Source organism: Cynocephalus volans, chromosome 10 (assembly GCF_027409185.1).
Source record: "Cynocephalus volans isolate mCynVol1 chromosome 10, mCynVol1.pri, whole genome shotgun sequence".
NCBI lineage: Eukaryota > Metazoa > Chordata > Mammalia > Dermoptera > Cynocephalidae > Cynocephalus > Cynocephalus volans.
In genome coordinates this window covers 21,234,323-21,253,768 of record NC_084469.1, presented here as the reverse complement: position 1 = coordinate 21,253,768, position 19,446 = coordinate 21,234,323, and the positions used below count along the sequence as shown (strand labels likewise).

Here is a 19,446-nt window from a genome sequence, read left to right as displayed (position 1 = left end):
AGAGCTCCTCCAAGAAAACATCTCTTCAGTAATCAACTTCAGTTGCTTAATCTACAACTCCTCCCAAAGGGCTATAGATTTGTGGATCAAATACATTCCAGAACATGAGAACTAAGGCAAAGTCCTCAAAGCTTAAATAATTTTCAGACAATTGAGGCTGTAATATAGTGAGTGGCACTTAGGGACTCATTATCCCCTGAGGCAGAACATGCTGAAAAGATAAAACTGGTTCAAAAAAGTTTAGATATAAACAGGACTGTAGTAAGTGGTTTATTAGGGATCAGGAGGCTTATGTATAAACATATCCCCACTTTAGTAAAGCCAGGGATCACGGGGGCCCCCTGTGCTATCCCACGAACTGCCATTGAGCTTCTTCTGACGAGCCTTCCTGGTGAAGGAGCTTGGCAGAGGATACTGCTCCCTCTTCTGTGCTACCCCCACAGAACTTTATTCAAATCCCCATGATTGCTTATCACACTGGATTATAATTTTGACTTTGCTTACTTATCTCACCCAATAGACTGAGCTCCTTAATATATCATATTTAATCTATTTCTACAAGTATATACTTAGCATTTGCTATGTGCTCTGAGGTCAGATATTCATCTTTGAATCCCCAAAATGCCAGTCACATAGTAGGTATTCTCTAAATGTCTGATAAATGAATGTCTTCCAAGGGAATAATAACAGCTCACATTTACTGAATGCTTACCACATGCCAGACAGCAGGGTCCAAAGAGCTTTGCATACATTAACTCTTTGAATCCTCATAAAAACTATGAAGTAGGTACTATTGTTACTCTCGTTTTATAAATGAGGCAACTGGGGCCAGAGTTTGGTAGCTTGCCAAAGGGCACACGGCTGCTAAGAAGAAGCACCAGGATTCCAACCTAGGCAGGCTGGCTTTACAGCTCATGGGCAGTATGGGCTTCTGGGTTAGTGCCTTGAGGTAGAGACTATGGAAGTAATATTAACTGCCCAGTGCACCGAGTTCTCAATAATTGCTAACTGGCTTGTGCCAGTGGTGGGATATAGTGGCATAACCAGTATCCTAGTTTACCTACACAAACAGAAAAATCTTCATGTTCAAAAGAGCAGCCATCTCCAGCATGTTGTTTTTGTTTTGATTTTGTTTTTTGGCAGCTGACCAGTACAGGGATCCAAACCTGTGACCTTGGTGTCAGAAGGCTACACTTTAACCAACTGAGCTAACTGGACAGCCCCCAGCATGTCTTAAATTGTAGCCTGAACTAGGTAAGCATAAATGGAGAACTGGCCTCACACCATTCACCTCCACCACATGGAGCTTGGCCATTCTATAGGGGAATTCTCCCTTACTGTTACTTCTGTACTTTCTTTTCATCTTTTCTGGGCTATCCAAAAAGTCAAAAAACACTTCCTGTAAGAGGTGGGCTGGCTGTGAAAGAGAACAAAGTCTATTTACCTCCTCTGAGGAGCTGCTGACCCTAACAGGGAAGGTTTGAAAGGGACTGAATTATACAAATACCTAGGATGAGCTGGAGTAATTTATGGAATTTCTGTTACTTATTCTCTCAGAAGTAACAATATTAAAAAAAAAAGGAAAAAAAATAAGAAAAAAAAAAAAAAACAAACAAAAAAAGAAGTAACAATAAACACATCAACTCAATTGTCAGCACTCTCCCAGGGAATCAGAGAAAGGAATGAAAGCACCAAGTGTGGGGCCGGCCTGTGGCTCACTCGGGAGAGTGCGGTGCTGATAACACCAAGGCCATGAGTTCAGATCCCATATAGGGATGGCCGGTTTGCTCACTGGGTGAGCGTGGTGCTGACAACACCAAGTCAAGGGTTAAGATCCCCTTACCGGTCATCTTTAAAAAAAAAAGAAAGAAAGCACCAAGTGGATTAGGTTGATCTTGGTACCAGGTGAGGGAGTAGCTCTAGAACCCCAAATGGTTTTGGGAAACAGAAAAGCTCTACTCTCTTTGATGTCTGATGAGAAATAAAGGTGCTCACAACCATATAGCCTTGAGGCTTTCAAAAGTGTATAGCATATTTTAGAATGTTCCCAGAATCATCAGGAGTTCTGCAGTGTGTTCTGGGGGTACCTGAAGGCTCAGCAGTGGTCTTTAACACACAGGTGGGTGCACAGCAGCTGAGGTGCGATGTGCTCCTTGTGCCCACACAGCACCCCATGTGACACCTTCCCTGACCTGCCTCCAGAGCAGCTCTAACCACTGCCCAGCACTATACAAACGAGGCTCTCTCAGGTCGCCACCCTTTTTGGTTGGTACCAGAAACTGGTAAACATCCTGAGTGATTTCCCTAAAGGACACGCAGAGAGCCTCCCCACCCAGACCAGAACTGAGTGAAAACACCAGGAATATGAAAAGTGAATTATTGAGTGTGACACATGCCACCACTCTCTGTTCAATATTTTACAAATGTTGGCTTCTGAGCTCTGGCAGCCCAGAGATGTGCAAATAAGTGTGCCCCTAGGTATGATACCACTCTGCTTCCTTCACAGGGAGAGGAGAATGGGAATTTCTAAAGATGCTGAGAAGCCCTGGTTCTCAGTGAATTTCCCACACGCCCTCTCCTGGAAACCAATATGCTCAGAATTCTTAGACTATTAACAGGGATTAGGGTTGAAGGAAGGGAAAGACAAAAAAGCACTAAGAGCTGAAACCCATTCCCAAACAGAAACAGCTACATACCGTTTTGGTTTTCAGCACCACACACTGAAAAGGAAAGAGAAAGATGTCTGAACATGTGATGATGTGATGGCATGAGGAAAGTGTCCCACCACTCTGACGTCGCTTCTGAACTCTGACCACTTCCCTGCTGGGAACCAGGCTTGCCAAGAGCCTAGACAGACATTTATTTGCTGTCCTCATACACTCTACATGCTGAGAACTCACATGAAGCTCCTGCTGGTGCATCTGGTCTACTCTTAGAAAAGGTATCCCACTGGTGTGCGTGAACAAAACAGCCAAGTAAAACGATACTGTACATGCACAATATCCTTTTCTATTGCTTTTGAAGCCAGCATTAAAGTCAAAAATGAATGAACAATCTGGCTATTTCAGTCGGCCAGGAGTCTGCATAAAGTTCCCATGTGGAATCATTTGTTCTATTCCCCAGGTCCTCACAACTCTATAGAGACTCTTGAGACAATCCCAAAGCGGAGACTACATGAGTAGGTCTCAGACTGTGATCAGGTGAATAGTCGAGCATCTCCTAATTCTGATTAATTTGAGTTTCTAGGAGAAGAAAGCATGAAATCTGATCTCAGCCACTATTACACAAGGAATCAAAATATCGATCTGGAGGAAATAAATCAGTTAGGGATATAGGAGGGAAGGTGAAGGTTCTTTGGTAAAAAAATTTCAGAAAATGCCAAGTTCAAAACAGCCAAACACATTTCTCTTCTGCAAGACTTCTCTGTCCTTAATTTTAAAATATCTACCATGAATCAGTAACAATGACATAATATAAAGTACTTTTTCCCAAGCTCATTTAACCACAGACCCAGATATTTTTCTGGGCATCACCTGAAAATGACACCATGTAAAATGCTTTGGGAGATGAATAAAAGGAAAAGCCCAAGTACAAGCAGAACAGATATATTCTCTCACTATGTGTGGAAAGATTTGCTTCCTAATCCCCCAACTGTTTAGAATAAGTACTGTTGGAGGTAGTAGGTATTGAGTATGGAGGGGGTGGCATATGTTGGGAAAGGCCAAGGACTTAGGCCAGAAACTCCTCAATTCAAATCTGGGCTCCACAATAAAAGGATGATGTTAATAATGAGGATTATGTAAGTATATACATGCCTAACCCAGTCTTGGCACTCAACCATAAATGGCAGCTATTAGTAGATGGAACAAATATGTAAGGCTGAAAGTGTGGAAATTGAGTCAGGTTGATGCCATCATGCTTTTGAGTGACAGCAAATACTCTGGAGCTCTGTGCAGCTGCCACCCAGACAGCCCCTCACCCAGGTGCTGGAGTCCTTTCTGGTCCTTGTATAGCCGCGTCACCCTTTCCATCAGCTCCCACTTCTCACAGCAGCCCTTGTAGTTGACGAAGTTGCGAGCGAGGATCTCTTTCAGCTGCCGCACCGTCAGGCCTTCAATGTCCTCCAGGTCAGTCAGGTCAGACAGAGAGGCCCTCCGGCCTGGGACAAAGCTGTCCTCTGAGTCGACAGACTGCAACAGCAAAGGTGAGATCAGATCAGTGGGCTCAGCTCTTACCTCCCCTCAAGTTCTCTCTCCAAGGACTCCAGAGCACTCATGACACCGTACTTTTGGTAACTGACCTCAAGAAGAGTAGGAAGATGGACAGGAAGAGTACCTGGCAGGGTACTTTGCATTGCAAAATAGACTTCTGTCTATTCCTGACCCACAGTTCTGTGCTCAGGCGCAGCCAGCCACAAAACCAACCAATCAGTGTGATACAGTAGAAGGAGCACTGGTTTGAGTCATATGGCCCTAATTTTGAATCCTGATTCCTCCACTGATTAATACTAAATAATATCCAGCAAGTTGCTTACCTCTCTGAGCCTATCTGCACCTCTATAAATGAGAGCAGTCCTACCACACAGGGTTCCTGTGAAGATTAAATGTGGCAGCACACAAAACCACCAAGCATGGTACTGGCCTTTCTCTCTTCCCTGGAGACAGCTCTGCTTGCCCACTGAAGAGGCAGATTTCCCTGGCAAGCACTCCTCTATACACAACCTCAACCACAGCTCCATGGATTTCCCCCAGCTGGCTGAGGCCTGAACTGCTTACCTGACCTCCCTCCCCTGACAATGACTATTGTGTGCTAGAAACAGAAAAAAAGAACAGAACTTTCACAAAAGCACCAGGCACCTGCCCTCTGGCAGCTCTTAGAAAGTCGAGAGACTGGAAACAATGGGCTATGAGACTTTGCAGTCTCCACTGTCACTCACAACTCCTTAATAACACACTGACAGAATCAAAGGTTAATCTGGAATGCTAACACTAAACCCCACCCCGAAAGCAGAATTTCAGAAGGACTGTCATCACCTCTGAGTCTGCTAAAAGGTTCTAAGAATATCCTAAGAACACCAGTGAAACAGCAAAGGCAAGACCCGAGCAGAGGCCCACCTGGGTCTCCTCCTCAGCAGGTGCTCTGGCTGTGCTCTCTAGGTAGATGGGTTCTTCTTGGTCCTGAGACACACGGCCATTAGCCTGTGGGAAGAGAAAGGTGTCATCATATCCACAGAGATGTCCCAGAGATTTGCATAGCATGGGCCTCTCTAGTTCACAATGTCCAAAATGTATTCCCATCTCCCCCAGAAACCTGGAGTCTCTCACAACAGCCATTACAAAGCCTGCTCCCCAATACTAACTGTCAAGCAGAGAAACAATACAAACAGATTTCAATGGACATAAAGCTGCCCTCTCTAGGGCCGGCCCGTGGCTCACTCGGGAGAGTGCGGTGCTGATGGCACCAAGGCCACAGGTTCGGATCCTATATAGGGATGGCCGGTTGGCTTGCTGGCTAAGCGTGGTGCTGACAACACACCAAGCCAAGGGTTATGATCCCCTTACCAGTCATCTTTAAAAAAAAAAAAAAAAAAAAAAAAAAAGCTGCCCTCTCAGACAAGAGTGCATTAATTCTGCCCACCACCAGGATGGCCTCAGCTACACTCACTGTCAATTTAATCTCAGCTTGAAAGATCCAGGTGAAGGGAAGATCACTATGTCCATTCCACTGCTGGATTGCTCTCTAACTGCCATCAAGTTTTTTCTTGACAGTGATCCAAAACTGGCCTCTCTATAACTTCCACCCACTGTTCCTGGTTCTGCCCCCTAGACCAATGCCCACTGGTTTTTCTGAACTGTTCACATCATGTCTTCTCCTCCTCCACATTAAACCTCCCTGACTTCCTCATCTAACCCAAATGAGACAAAGTTTCCAGACCTTCACTATCTTAGTCCCTCTCTCCTGCCTAGTCACTGCTCCCACATTCTAGAAATGTCCTCCAACCGGTAGGGCACACTATAACTAAGAGCTATCTCGAAACTCTGTCAAACATCATTCTAATGCATCTAAGAATCTATTAGCCTCAGACTGTATTACAACAAATGCCTATGCTTAAGGAGTTTCCTTCTGCTTAGAATTTTAACATCTTAAGAGGTTCCTTCTGGATATTCCTTTAGGAGGTTTTGCCAAAGAGTAATCAGAACTGTGAGCCTCCTAATTCTATCACCATTTAAGCCACAAAGCCCTTAACTAGATCCTCTTCACCCACTGCTCCCTCCAGGCAAAGGGCCTGGTGTAAGCCCACAGCAAAGAGGTGGCTGAGTTCACAGGGCTTTTCTACCAGACCCTGGGAGCAACCCGGGAAGCCAAAGTCATGCCCTGGCCCCAGCCACTCATCCCAGATTAGGATGCATAATATGGAGCTAATCAAGAAGAGGCAAACAACTACAATGGAAATGAAAAGTAAAAATAACGACAATAAAATGCCAAGTGCTGACAAGATCGCACACAGAGCACCCATGTATAGGAGATGCATCCAAAACAACTCTTCATCAACGCCTCTAGTTTTCTATTATCTATATGTAGATGTGGTGCCCATTGGCTTCTTGGACAGCGTCAACCTTGAATCTTCCAGAGCCTAACCTGTTCTTAAGTAGACAGCTTTTATATATCCCTTGTTTCCTAGAAAGAGAAACTGGACCTCATGCTGCAAACATGTGCTTGTCTTTCCAGTTTGCCCACTGGCTAAATCAAAATCTACAACTAGAATCAGTCCATGACTTTGCTTACTGTACATACTTTCTTCCCTAGCAACTATTGCTAGGGCATTAAAGGTAAAAGAAAGAACCCTGGTGGAGCTACGTATTGAGGAGATTTGCATTCTATGTGCAGCTCATTTGTGCAACATGACCTGTACAAGGCTATTGACAAGTTCACAAATTATGTAACTTCCCCATGCCTGTTTTTCCTGTTTGGAAATTGCAGATCTCACCAGAACTGGGAATGTGAGCTGATACTAAGGCCTTCTAAAAACCTCAGAGGAAAAGTACCCAATAAGATCTGGTATGCAGTGTGACTACAGGTGTGATCTGGAAATTTCTGGTTAATGACAGGAAGCTTATAGTCTTTCATTAAAAAACCCACCCAAACATTCTTTAGGGAAAAACAATCCCTTAAATTCCTCTTCTGTCTCCCCCATAAATAGAGAGGAGTGCTCCAAAAACCAAGCACAGGGAGAAATGCATAGCAGGAAGTAAAACTTGCTTGGCAGACTGAAAGCCAGAGCTTAGGAAAGAGTTAAAGTCTAGCTGGGGAGAAAAACATGCTCAAGCCAGCAGGGGAGTTAAATGATTTTACTGCAGTAAAATTATGCTATCACATTGGCCTTTATGCCTCAGTGCTCATCAAGAGCTGAATCAGGGGGCCCAGTCCTGGCAAAGGAGGTGATCATAAACGAGAGGCAGGAGCCATCCACATCATGTGTGGGAACTGATAACACTAGCACTAGACAGCTCTAAGTACCTCAAAGCTCTTTAGACATGATATCACCCTATTCAAGCCTTCCAGCATCCTAGCAAGATCAAAAGTGGTCTGAATTACCAAACCCATTTCATTGTTGTCAGCTCAAAGTTTACCCAGGGTGACCAAGGAGTCAGTGACAAAAATGAATATGGAAACCGGATCTTCTAGCCCCTAATCGTCCCACTATTGTCCAAAGCATAATAACAGAGTCACTAAGGCACTTACGTAGACCTGTGTGACACCACTACTCCTTACACAATGGTTAAACCCACTGGCCTCACTCTAATCCAATGGTTGTTCTATGTGTCTACCTTCCCTCTTCCAGGGGTTTTTTGAGGACAAAGACAGTGTATTACTCATTTCTGTGCTCACCATGCCTAGTTCATAATTCAAAATGCTGCTCTTATCATTTCCAGGCCCCACTGGGATAATGACAAAGCAGCTTACAATACAGTGGTATGACGACTACTCCCCCTCCCAAACGGTGACCAGTAAGAAAAGCAGTGTCCTCGTCACAGTGTTTCCCCACTCTCCCTTCCCTCCAAATATTCCTTTTTTTTCCTATATACCTTGTGATGGTTATTAATCAAGTTCCCAATCCAGCTAAGGAAGACCACAACGAAGGTAAGTCAGAGGGCAAATTTGAACATAACTACATTTGGAGAGTTAATGGTGAGTTTTCTCAAAATATTTCTGGAACAATGAATTTTTTCAAAACGTCTAACTGGGATATATATGTATTAAAGAAAACCAAAAAACAAAAAACCTGACAGCATGCATATCTCTGAAAAACCCAAAACGTGAGTCTGATGTCCAGAAAACATCACTTACTGCATCAAAGACAGAAAAACTTCAAATAATCAAGACACTTAACCTCATACCTCATTCCCACAAAGCAGGCAGGAAAGGAAAATGAACCCTCAAACTGGTGCAGATTACCAGACACTGCGAAGGGGCCCATACCTGCTGGTTTTCCTGAGCCTGGGCTGGAGGAACAGAGGTGGCTTGTGCAGGTGAAGGAGTGAGATTGGGTGAGGTAGGAAGTACTGTGCTGGTGTGAGGCTGGGTCAGGAAGACCTGCTGCTCAGGGAAGTCTGGGGAAAAGGTGGGGGCATGAGTCCTGCCCTCCTGGGAGATTACAGGCTGCTGGCCAAGCACCAAGAACACCAGCTCTTCTTTCTCCCGGCACATTTCGGTAGAGATGTCATGGAGGCTGAGATAGTCCCTCAGGTCCTTCACCTTCATCTTCATGAGCTCCTCCCGCTGAAAGGCTGTGGCTCGGAACCGTTGGCAGAGAAGGCAGAGGCGGGGCCCATTCCCCACTTGGGTCGAACAGGTCATGCAGAAATTTTTCTTACAGTCCAGGCAGGTCTGCTGCTTAGAGCAAGAGGCAGAGGAAACCACATCAGATTGAGAGAACAAGACAGAGAGAGCGAGATGAGAGCTTCAGGCTGCCAAGCCTAGCAAGATCTTTTTTCAGCCACTCTTACTTTTACTAAGCTATCTCATATCTACGGATGAAAGCTACTTTGTAGATTTTAGATTAAAAGCCAGTCTGAGGCAGCAGCCCTCCTGTAATGTATTTCTCTATCCATGTACAGGATACTACATTTATTATTTCATTTGAGGCTTACTTTATTTTACTGACAGAGAACCTGAGGCTATTACTTAAGACTACCAGCTTCAGAATCAAAGGCTCTGTACTCTTATTAAGTCTCCCTTCCCCATTTCTTTCAGTGTCACCTTAAGCATGTAACTTAGCCTCTGTGGTGCTCAGTTTTCACATCTGTAAAATGGGGTGATAATAGTATCTACCTCATAGGGTTGTTGTAAAGATTAAGAGACAAAAGCATATCTGACACATAATGAGTCCTCAATAAGTGTTAGCTGTTTTTAATTATTACTGCTAAGAACTACTAGCTAATGGTGAGAGCCAAGATACAAACCCTAAACTATAATTCTTTCTGCTTTACTGCTGAGGCAAGAAAGCAAATGGATGAAAGTTATGGTGGTGGTTGTTACTATTAATATTAGTATTAATTAAATTTATTGAGGTGTTACTGTGTGCTAGAGCTATACCTAGCTTGTCATTTAATTCTCAAAGCAACCCTGCAAAGTAGGTATTAGTGTTCTTCCGTAATCCACAGACAAAACAGGCTTGGAGAGATCAAGTATTGTACTCAAGGTCAGGCAGTCAACAGCGAGCTGGGATGCACACCCAAGGCCTGTCCAAGTCTAATGCCCACGATCCTGCTCTTTCCTGAGGGCCATGCTGCCTAGCTCAGTCCCGTTCAAGCATACAGCAGTACTGAGTCAAGGGTCCAGCTTTCCATCTCCAAATTCCCATCCCAGAGCCACATCCAAAGGCTGGTGCCAGGCTCCTCTACTCCAGGAAGGCGCACTTGGAGTGCTGGGAATTCAGTGGTACAGAAGACCATATCCAAGACAAATATTTAGACAGCTACAGTAGGCTCTCTGGACAATAGGGTGTTCTCATCTGTGAAAGTGCAGTGTCTCAGGCGACAAGACTGGCTGACAAGCAAGCTGGTACTGCCTGGCAGCAGCTACTCCCACAATCACAAACAACACACCAAGGCTTGCTCAACCCATGGGGAGAAAATCCTCAGCCTCTCACCCCCCAGGCTGAGCGAACACAATGACATCTGGCTACTCTGTTCCAGTCAAGAGCAGGTCACACTCCCGCAAGAGAGGTAATTCCTGAGCTGAATGGGATCATCCTCGAGGGCAACCTCACTAATCCTTTAAAGAAGTTAAAAACTTTTCATCCTGTGGTGACTTAAGTATTAACCTAACTATTTCTGCTCCTTCTTTTCTAAATATAGAAAGCTGTTCAAGCTAAAAAAGAATGCCCTAGAGACTTAGATTCTCATAGTTGAGATCACAGACACTCTTGTGTGGGGCTAAAGTAAAAGTCTGCACAGTTAAGATAGTTACAGTTTTTGCCTAAGTGTCATTCATATAGTAAAGGGAAAGGACATAGGGCCGGCCCGTGGCTCACTCGGGAGAGTGTGGTCCTGATAACACCAAGACTACGGGTTCGGATCCCATATAGGGATGGCCGGTTAGCTCACTGGGTGAGCATGGTGCTGACAACACCAAGTCAAGGGTTAAGATCCCCATCTTTTTTAAAAAAAGAAAGGACATGAAGTTTACCATACAGTTTCAGCTATTAAGACTTAGAAGGCATTGCGAAGACACACCTATCAAGCTCCCTTATTTTTTATAACCAGACAATAAACTGTTCAGAGACTGAGTTAAAAGGATGCGCGGCTGGGCTCGCACTGTAACAGTTCCAGGACCGGAAGCCACATAGGTGGAAAAAATGGATGTTTTGGGGGATTTGGGGTTCCTTCATATCTAAAGCTTTTATTGGGAAATGAAATGTCTTTAGGATGACTGATAGTGAAGAGGCTTCAATGTCAAAGCTATGCTCCTGACATGGAACACTGCTTAAGTCAATGCAGTTTGACAAGACCTACCTTGACACAATTATAAAGCCTGTGTTGCTCAATCAGCCAGACCCAAGCAACTCTATTCTTTCTTCAAATGTATGTGGCTTGTTGGATGCAAGATCAGAATGCAAAGGTAGCAACCCAGCTTCCACATACCCACTGCTCACTGGGGACTCTGAAGTAAGCCAGCATCTGAAACACACCCTAAAGGAGGAGGATAGCGCTCAAAGCCAAAATCCCAGGGTGCAGTGGCAGGAAAGAACAAAGGGAAAGGAAAAAAGGACTGTCAACAAATGTGGGCAGAGTTAGCAAAGGAAACACATATAAATTCTAGCAAATGGTTCAGACCAACTGAGCAACCAGGGGCATGAAAGATGAATTGGTGGAAGGAATGTGTGTGCAGAAATGCCCAGAGTGCACTCAAACATCCAGCTTCTGCCTCGTGGGGTGCTTTGCTTGCTTCCCCTTTGCCAATAAGCCCTTCCCTTCCCCTCCCCCTCCCAACCCATATTCTCTGGCACTGGTCAGGCACACTTTCTCACCCTACCAGTCTAAGGATGATTGAAAGTATTACATGATAATGTACATAAAACCTTAGCATAAGGTGGACACTTGTGAAAATGTAACACCATCACCTTTTATGCCTTTTCTCCTTTGCCTCATGACTGAGCTCTTGCCAGTACCCAAGAACCACTCCTCTCTTTCCCCTCTGAGATTTGAGTATCACTTTCCTGTTTCCAAGCACAAACTCCTCCTCCTCCTCCAACTGGTCCAACTAAAGAGGCCTGGTGCCAAACTTCCTCCAAAATTGTCAGGGCTGCTGCTAAACCACAGTTAGGTATTACCAATACAGATGCAATATTTGGCTTGTGGCAAAATTGTGCCAGCCATTTCTAAGACTGGAAACTCAGGGAATTCAGGGGACACATCTTACTATGTTCTCTCTATGAAGTCCTTAATGTTATCTGTGCTTTGCACCAAATGAGCATTCAGAAAATACTGACCATAATGGGAAAAAAAAAAGAAAGACACCTGAATCCATGTAATCATTTCAGTTAACCACTTCTACAAAGGACATTTTAAAAGCCTTTGTCTGTTAAATGTCAAACCCTTAAGATAAGAATGCTGATCCACTTAAGTATGAAATAAAATTACAAATGAAAAATTCTCATACGAGAAAACATTCTTAACATTCATGAAATTCATTGTGAATTGCACAACATTCATACTTTGTAAGCAAGAAAATACTGTACCAATAACCATCTTTTACCATACAAATTGGACTTTCCCCTCCCCCCACAAAAGCTCTTCTTGCTACAGACATTTTCTTCTTGTGTCATTGTAGGGCATACATCCCCTGCCTCCCTGTCTGACACAAGCTCTCTCCTGTTAAGCAGGGGTGACCTTCCTCATCTCTGCCTCCTTAGCCCAGGCAATGCTGACACACAGCGGATATGTGGAATATACTAAAAAGCATATGTACTTCACAGGGCCTGGTTTTCCAAAGCCTTGCAGTTTCAAATATTGACCTTGCAAGGACAGGAAATTTTCCTCAGGCTATGTCTCTGTTGCAAGATTAAAGATTGTGGCACAGCAGGTTGCTGGCTCAAAGGACAGACTAGTTACTGATTGTCATGTAAAGTTACTGAGAAATTACTGTTAAGAAGGAATGTTTACTAAGATCACACTGTTGTTGATAGGACCACTTAATTGCCTGACTGGAATGTCATCTGGCTTGTTTCACTGAAAGTTACCAGCCTATAGTGTTAAACTATAACCCCACCTTTGTTCTCTTCCTGTAACTTCCTGGTCTGGAAAATAAATGCAGGAAGAGAACCCCAATTCAGCGTTAATTTCCCAAGGAAGAAATGCCTCTCTCTTGAGGGTTCCAGCGGGGGATTAACCACTTCGAGGCCTCTCACTGCTCAGTAGAGATGGGCTTTGAGTAATCCTTTGCATCTCTGTCACCCAGAGGAAGTGAGGTAACAAATCCATGGGAGGCGAAGCAACGCAAAGCAACACAGATGTCCAATAATTTATTTTCCAATAAATAGAAAAAGTCCCTTATTTTAATCATTGCCATTCTCCTGGGCACTCACGCCTATGACCTGTCATCTTCAGCTAGTCACACCAAATGTCTTCTGAGTGGCTTTGGAATCAAGGACCTGGGTTTGAATCCCAGCTCTGCCATTTAATAATTATGTGATCTTGTGGTGCTACTTAAATAGAGGCAAAATAATGCGTATTTTCACATCTCATATGCTATTTGTCAAGAACTTGGAACACACAGTTTTCATTTCCAATTCTAAACTCTAAGTCTTAGTTTCTTATATGTAAAATGGGATTGGGGGATTCCAAAACCTATTCTCATAGTTATTGTGAGGATTATAGGAAACAAAAAAATCTAAATTCCTTAAAACAGCCCCTTACTTTAGCAGATGGTTTAAAAAGTATTTCCTCTCAAATTTCCCATTATTACCACTTTAACATTACATCCTATTGCCCATTCTGGGCTGCAAACCTCTAATTCTGCAGGAGAATGTAGAAAGCAGGAGTTCTTTAACCAGGTCAGGGTTTCACCTTCTGCTCATCATGCTTGGCCATAGGAACCTCTGGGCACTGGCTAAGGGATGGCCCACACCCACACACCATTACCCAGCCAATAATTTTACTTCCTGCTCGCTAATCTGGGAAGCACAGATCCCAAGCATTTCAAATGAAATCCACAATAGTAAATAAGCTCCAGTCTTTGTCTGTTAGGGTCTTGATGCACCTGAGGCATCCTTGATATTGTTTTCAATAAAAAGTATAAATTAATCTACAGTCAGGCCTTCCATGATGGTGGCTAATGAAGGAAATAACTAATAAAATAAATAATGAAGGAAATAATCCCTGAGTGTCTACTATGTTCCACGCATCATGCTGGGCACCCTTCATGGCTTATCTCATTTTATTCTCACAACACTGGGAGATGGGTACTACTATTATCCCCATTTTATAGATGGGGATACTGAATCTCAAGAGAGGTTAAGTCATACAGCTAGTAAGAGGCAAAGCTGAAAACAATTCAGGTCTGTTGGTTCCAAATGTACACTGAGATGCTTTGCTTTTGTTTGGTTTTTCTCAAACTTTTTTTTTTTTTTTTTTAATAGATGACTGGTAAGGGGATCTCAACCCTTGGCTTGGTGTTGTCAGCACCACGCTCAGCCAGTGAGCTAACCAGCCATCCCTATATAGGATCCGAATCCGTGGCCTTGGTGTTATCAGCACCACACTCTCCCGAGTGAGCCACGGGCCAGCCCAGTTTTTCTCAAACATTTTTGTGAAGGGACAGATCTGAGTCACCAGCGTTGCACAGATGAGGCAAGGTGGCAAGCACTCTCAGAGGGGTCAGTGGGCTTGCCCGGGGTCCTGAGATTAAAGCGGCAGAGCAGGTTAAGAAGTCAGCATTTACCTTCCTTTTTTTTTTTTAAATAAAATAGATGACCGGTAAGGGGATCTTAACCCTTGACTTGGTGTTGTCAGCACCATGCTCTCCAAGTGAGCTAACTGGCCATCCCTATATAGGGATCCGAACCCATGGCCCTGGTGTTGTCAGCACCACTCTCCCAAGTGAGCCACAGGCCGGCCCTAGCACTTACCTTCCTGGCCGTGTTTGCAAAGTGGGCCCCACAGGCCTTGCAGCTCGGTTCTGAGCCTGTTGGAGAAGGGAAGGAGCTGTACCCAGGGTTGGAATAGGCTTGCGTCCTGGCTCCCTGGGGTGGTGGGACCTCCTCAGGCTGTCCATCCAGGCAGAACCAGTTGCAGCAGGTTGCCCACATGATAAAGTCTGCAAGGGAGGTTGCAAGGGAGGAAGGGGAAAAAGGTCAGAGTTAATACACCTCTATCAATAAAAGTTAATTAATTAAATAAAATATAATTAAGGAAATAATAACAAGACACACCTCTACTGCCCTTTCCATCCCCAAGAGCACAGGTGAGCAAGGATACTCAATCCACACCTGCCACTAGAGTCGACGGAAGGACATGTTTTCAGGGACCACAGATTTCTTGCCACTTCCTCTACCACCACAGCTGCTATTCCACATAAGAGGTGAATACAGACACCTGATCTTCCAGGACAAGATGGGCACCTAGTTGGCATGCTACCTTTGAAAGATTGCTCATCCCTGATTGTATTTAATCTGAACTCTAACTTCAAATAAAATCTTTTCTTACCTTTGCAATTACAATTGGCTTAATGCTCAAATTATTCAAGAACATGGCCTTGTCCCTAGAGCTCAGATAGAACTTTATCATACACACACACACACACACACACACACACACACACACACACACACACACACACACACACACACACACACACAATTCCACACACTAACACTGACCATGGGAAGGACGTACTACTAGTTCTTTTATATAGATGAGGCAACCCAGGCTCAAAGAAGTCAAATATATACTAATAAATAGGGGCCTTCAAAGAGTTCATCAAAAGACTCATCTTATTTTTTTTGCAGCTGGCCAGTGTGGGATCTGTACCCACAACCTTGTTGTTATAACACTGTGCTCTACCCAACTGAGTTAACCTGGCCAGCCTCATATTATCTTTTCATTCCATTTTCCCACATTTTTGAAGTATCTTTGTATAGTTGATATTCTAAAAACCCAGGTCTTGGGCCGGCCTGTGGCTCACTTGGGAGAGTGTGGTGCTGATAACACCAAGGCCATGGGTTCGGATCCCATATAGCTACGGCCGCTTCGCTCACTGGCTGAGCGTGGTGCTGACAGCACCAAGTCAGGGGTTAAGATCCCCTTACTGGTCAGCTTTTAAAAAATAATAATAATAAAATAAAATAAATAAATAAAAACCCAGGTCTCCAACTCCAAGCCTAACGTCCTTTCCGTATATCACACTGCCCCTTGATTTCCCTCCCTCCAGCCAGCAGAACTAACTACTCTTACATTTGTACTCCCAATCCCAGATAGACTTCTATCACAGCACCTTTAACAGCTTCTTGCACAGATACGTTTACCCTTTCTTTTCTACGACTAAGGCATAAATTCCTCTAGGGCAGGGACTACTTCTTATTCATGTCTGTGCTGTATGTACCCTAGCAGTGCTGTACGCATAGCAGATGTTCATCAAATAGTTGCTTCCTTGCTGAACCAGTGCCTCCGGGTTTATTAAGAAGTTTGGATTATTATTTCCATTTTACATATCAAATACAGGTATGGCAAACAAGGAGATTGATGATTTTTATGATCACAGAACAAAGAAGATCCAGTTTCTCAAATGTCAGAATAATCTGAAGATTGTAACAGGGTCCACTAAAATGCTGAGCATTGCTGTGATGTATGAGTATGTTTTTCTCAATGAACTAAGGCAGTCAATATGGACATTTTGAGACCGAAAGCTTTGCTTACAGAGATAATAAATGCAACATTTGGCATTATCATTCAATAATCAGTTCACACAAAAGAATGGTCTGCTCTGTCTTGTGACTCATTGTTCAAACAAAGACATTTTCGTAGCTCAAAGACATGGTAAGCTTAACAGAACTAAGAGGCCAATGGTCCATCTTCATTTTACGGAAGAAAAGAATAAGGCCCAGCAAGGGGAAGTAACTTCCTGGGTCATACATGTTATAACTTTAGGCCTCTTGACTTCTCTAGGGCCTTCTTGGCTTTCCAACACTGCCTCCAATGCACCTGTGATATAATTCATTCTCTTCTGTAGGCATCTCTGATTAACACCTGTCTCCCTCACTTGCCTGTGATGCCCATGAGAACAGGGAATGTGACAGTCTTACAGTGCCTGGTTAGACAGGTGGCTCAACAAGGACTAGTGAATGAATAAATCATATACAATATTTAAATCTTAACTAACCAAACATTCTTTCAATTTCTGGCACATTAAAATCATTTGTCTCTGACTCGGTATTACTTGTCTGAAGGCTCTAAATTCCCAGAAGACAGGGACCTAATTTGCCTTACTTGCAATTAGTAGTTCATGTGGAATAATGAAATAAAGAATTCTTCACACAGTGTGTGTATTATGGAGTAAATGAGTTCTTTTCTGGCAAGAGAATGGGGAAAACAGGACTGGTAGCCCTCTGAAAAATGAATTTTGTAATTCTTTAAATCACATGTTGATGGATGCATCTGAGACAGGGTGTAATAATAAAAAGAACTTAGGATTTGGAGGCAAAGGCTTGGGTCCTGAGTCCTGCTCTACTAGTTATGGGTTCTATTATCTACCTCTAACAACTCATATCCATTCGGTACTTCATTTTTCTCATCTGAACATTCTACAGGCAATAAAGCACTAAACAAATATTAGTTATTGCTATTAGCATTATAAAAATGCCTTTAACTACTATTTCTCTGGGAAGGCAAAGGTAGAAAGTAAACCTAGAGATTTTACCACATCTCGCTTCCTGGGCTTGTCCCCGCAAAGGGGACAAGGCTATAGGTGATTCACTAATTTCTGTTAAAATTTCTCATTCATACATTCACGCAACCTTTATTGAAGCCAGTGCCCTGCCATTTCCAGTGCTAGGTGAGGAGGGTAAAGTGCCTACCCCCAGCAAGTTCATGGTCTAGTAGGGGAACTAGAAATGTAAAACCAAAAATTGATTTCAGGGTGATCAGTGCTTTAATGGAAATTTGTACAGTGTATGTGGATGGGGGACGGAGGGCTACAAAGATGGAAATGATAAGCTCCATAGGGACAGAGGGGTGACCAGAGAACTTCTCAAATGGAGTGCCACACATCCTATCTTGATGTGGGAGTAAGAGGGAATTTACCAGAAAGTCAAGTATAGAAGGAGTTTTCAAAAAACAAAAACAAACGAAAAAAATAGCATGCACCAAGTCATTAAAGAAACTACAAAGTGCTTGGTTGGGTCAGGGGTAGGGGTAGGGGTAGATGAGGGTACAACAAGTAGACAAGGAGCCACAGAAAACCCTGTAATCCAAGGTAAGGAATCAAGGCTTTAGGATCTGCTTGTACCCGCCGGCTGCCTGCCACTTTCTGCCATGAGTAGAAGTAGTCTGAGGTCCATGCCAGATGCAGCTGTCCCAGAATCTGTTGTTCTTTAAGAAATCAGTGGAGGACTTCCGGTCAAGATGGAGGAATACACAGTCCCTAGGGTCACTCTCTCCCATAAATCAACCGATTTAAACTATAAAAACATAACATCAAGTACATATGGAACAGGGAGACGTCCTGCGGGAGAGGCAGAAGCTCCTCGGAGACCACATGCCCTGCGGGGCCGCCGTCGCATGATCCGGCAGATAGGCTTCACCACCTCCACCGGGCTCCATTCCCACCCAGCCCAGTGTGCACAGAGTGGGGAGACATCCGGCAGGGGAGATGGAGGCTCCGCAGAAACCACACACCCTGTGGGGCCGCCACTGTGTGATCCAGCAGGTAGGCATCACGGCAGGCACCTGGCTCCATTCCCAGCCTGGCCTAGTGCGCTAGGAGAAGGGAGACGTCCGGCAGGGGAGGCGGGAACTCCACGGGGACCACACTGCTGCCACGCGATCCAGCAGCCCTGCCCAATGCGTACGGAGCACAGAGACGTCCAGCAAGGGAATTAGAAGCTCTGTAGAGTCCACACACCCTGTGGGGGGGCTGCCGCCGTGCGAGTAGGCTCCACCACTGCCACCCAGCTCCATCCTAAGCCCAGCCTAGGGTGCAGAGAGCAGGGAGACATCCTGCAGGGGAAGGGGAAGCTCTGCAGGGACCACACACTCTGCGGTGCCTCGGCGCATCCAGCAGCCCGGGCCAGAGCACACGGTACAGGGAGAAGTCCAGCACGGGAGGTGGAAGCTCAGCAGAGAACACACACCTTGCAGTACCGCCCCATGATCCAGCAGCATCGCAGAGTCCAAGCTGACCAGAGAGATGGCTCCCCAGAGGGGCCCAAGACCCGAGGCAACCACACACGCAAGGCACTAGTGGCCAACTGAGCAGTCACTGAGGTAGCCATACCAAATTGGCAACCACAGCAACATCTTAGTCAGTCAATAGTGTCAAACCTGTGGACCGTGAAACCCCCTGCCACAATGAATAAACATCAAAGAAAAGATACCAGAAATACGAAAAATCAAGAAAGTACACCACCAAAGGATAATAACTCTCAAGCTCTAGATCCTATAGAACAAGAAGCCCTTGAAATGACTGACAAGGAATTTCAAGTGATAATTCTAAGGAAACTGAATGAGATACAAGAAAACTCAGCTAGACATCATGATGAAACGAGGAAAAGTATACAGGACCTGAAAGAGGAAATGTACAAGGAAATCAATGCCCTGAAAAAAAAAATGTAGCAGAACTTGCCAAACTGAAGAAGTTATTCAGCGAAATAAAAAACACAATGGAGAGTTTAACCAGCAGGCTTGTGGAAGTTGAAGAGAGAACCTCTGAACTTGAAGATGGGCTGTT

At 44.3% G+C, this 19,446-nt stretch overlaps 1 protein-coding gene across 4 annotated transcripts in view; it reads right to left on the bottom strand.

Moving 5' to 3' along the window:
• Positions 1-19,446, bottom strand: part of RFFL (ring finger and FYVE like domain containing E3 ubiquitin protein ligase) — a 76,423-nt gene that overhangs the window by 9,530 nt on the left and 47,447 nt on the right. For all 4 annotated transcript variants that reach the window (XR_010024559.1, XM_063108979.1, XM_063108980.1 and 1 more), the window contains exons 2-6: positions 14,633-14,820; positions 8,482-8,892; positions 5,115-5,198; positions 3,980-4,190; positions 2,697-2,720 (exon numbers count right to left, since the gene is read on the bottom strand). Coding sequence is in view for 3 of the 4 variants with exons in the window: in XM_063108979.1 (XP_062965049.1) it covers positions 2,697-2,720; positions 3,980-4,190; positions 5,115-5,198; positions 8,482-8,892; positions 14,633-14,812 (910 nt within the window). In the remaining variant the exon portion in view is untranslated. The remainder of the gene's footprint in view (positions 1-2,696; positions 2,721-3,979; positions 4,191-5,114; positions 5,199-8,481; positions 8,893-14,632; positions 14,821-19,446) is intronic.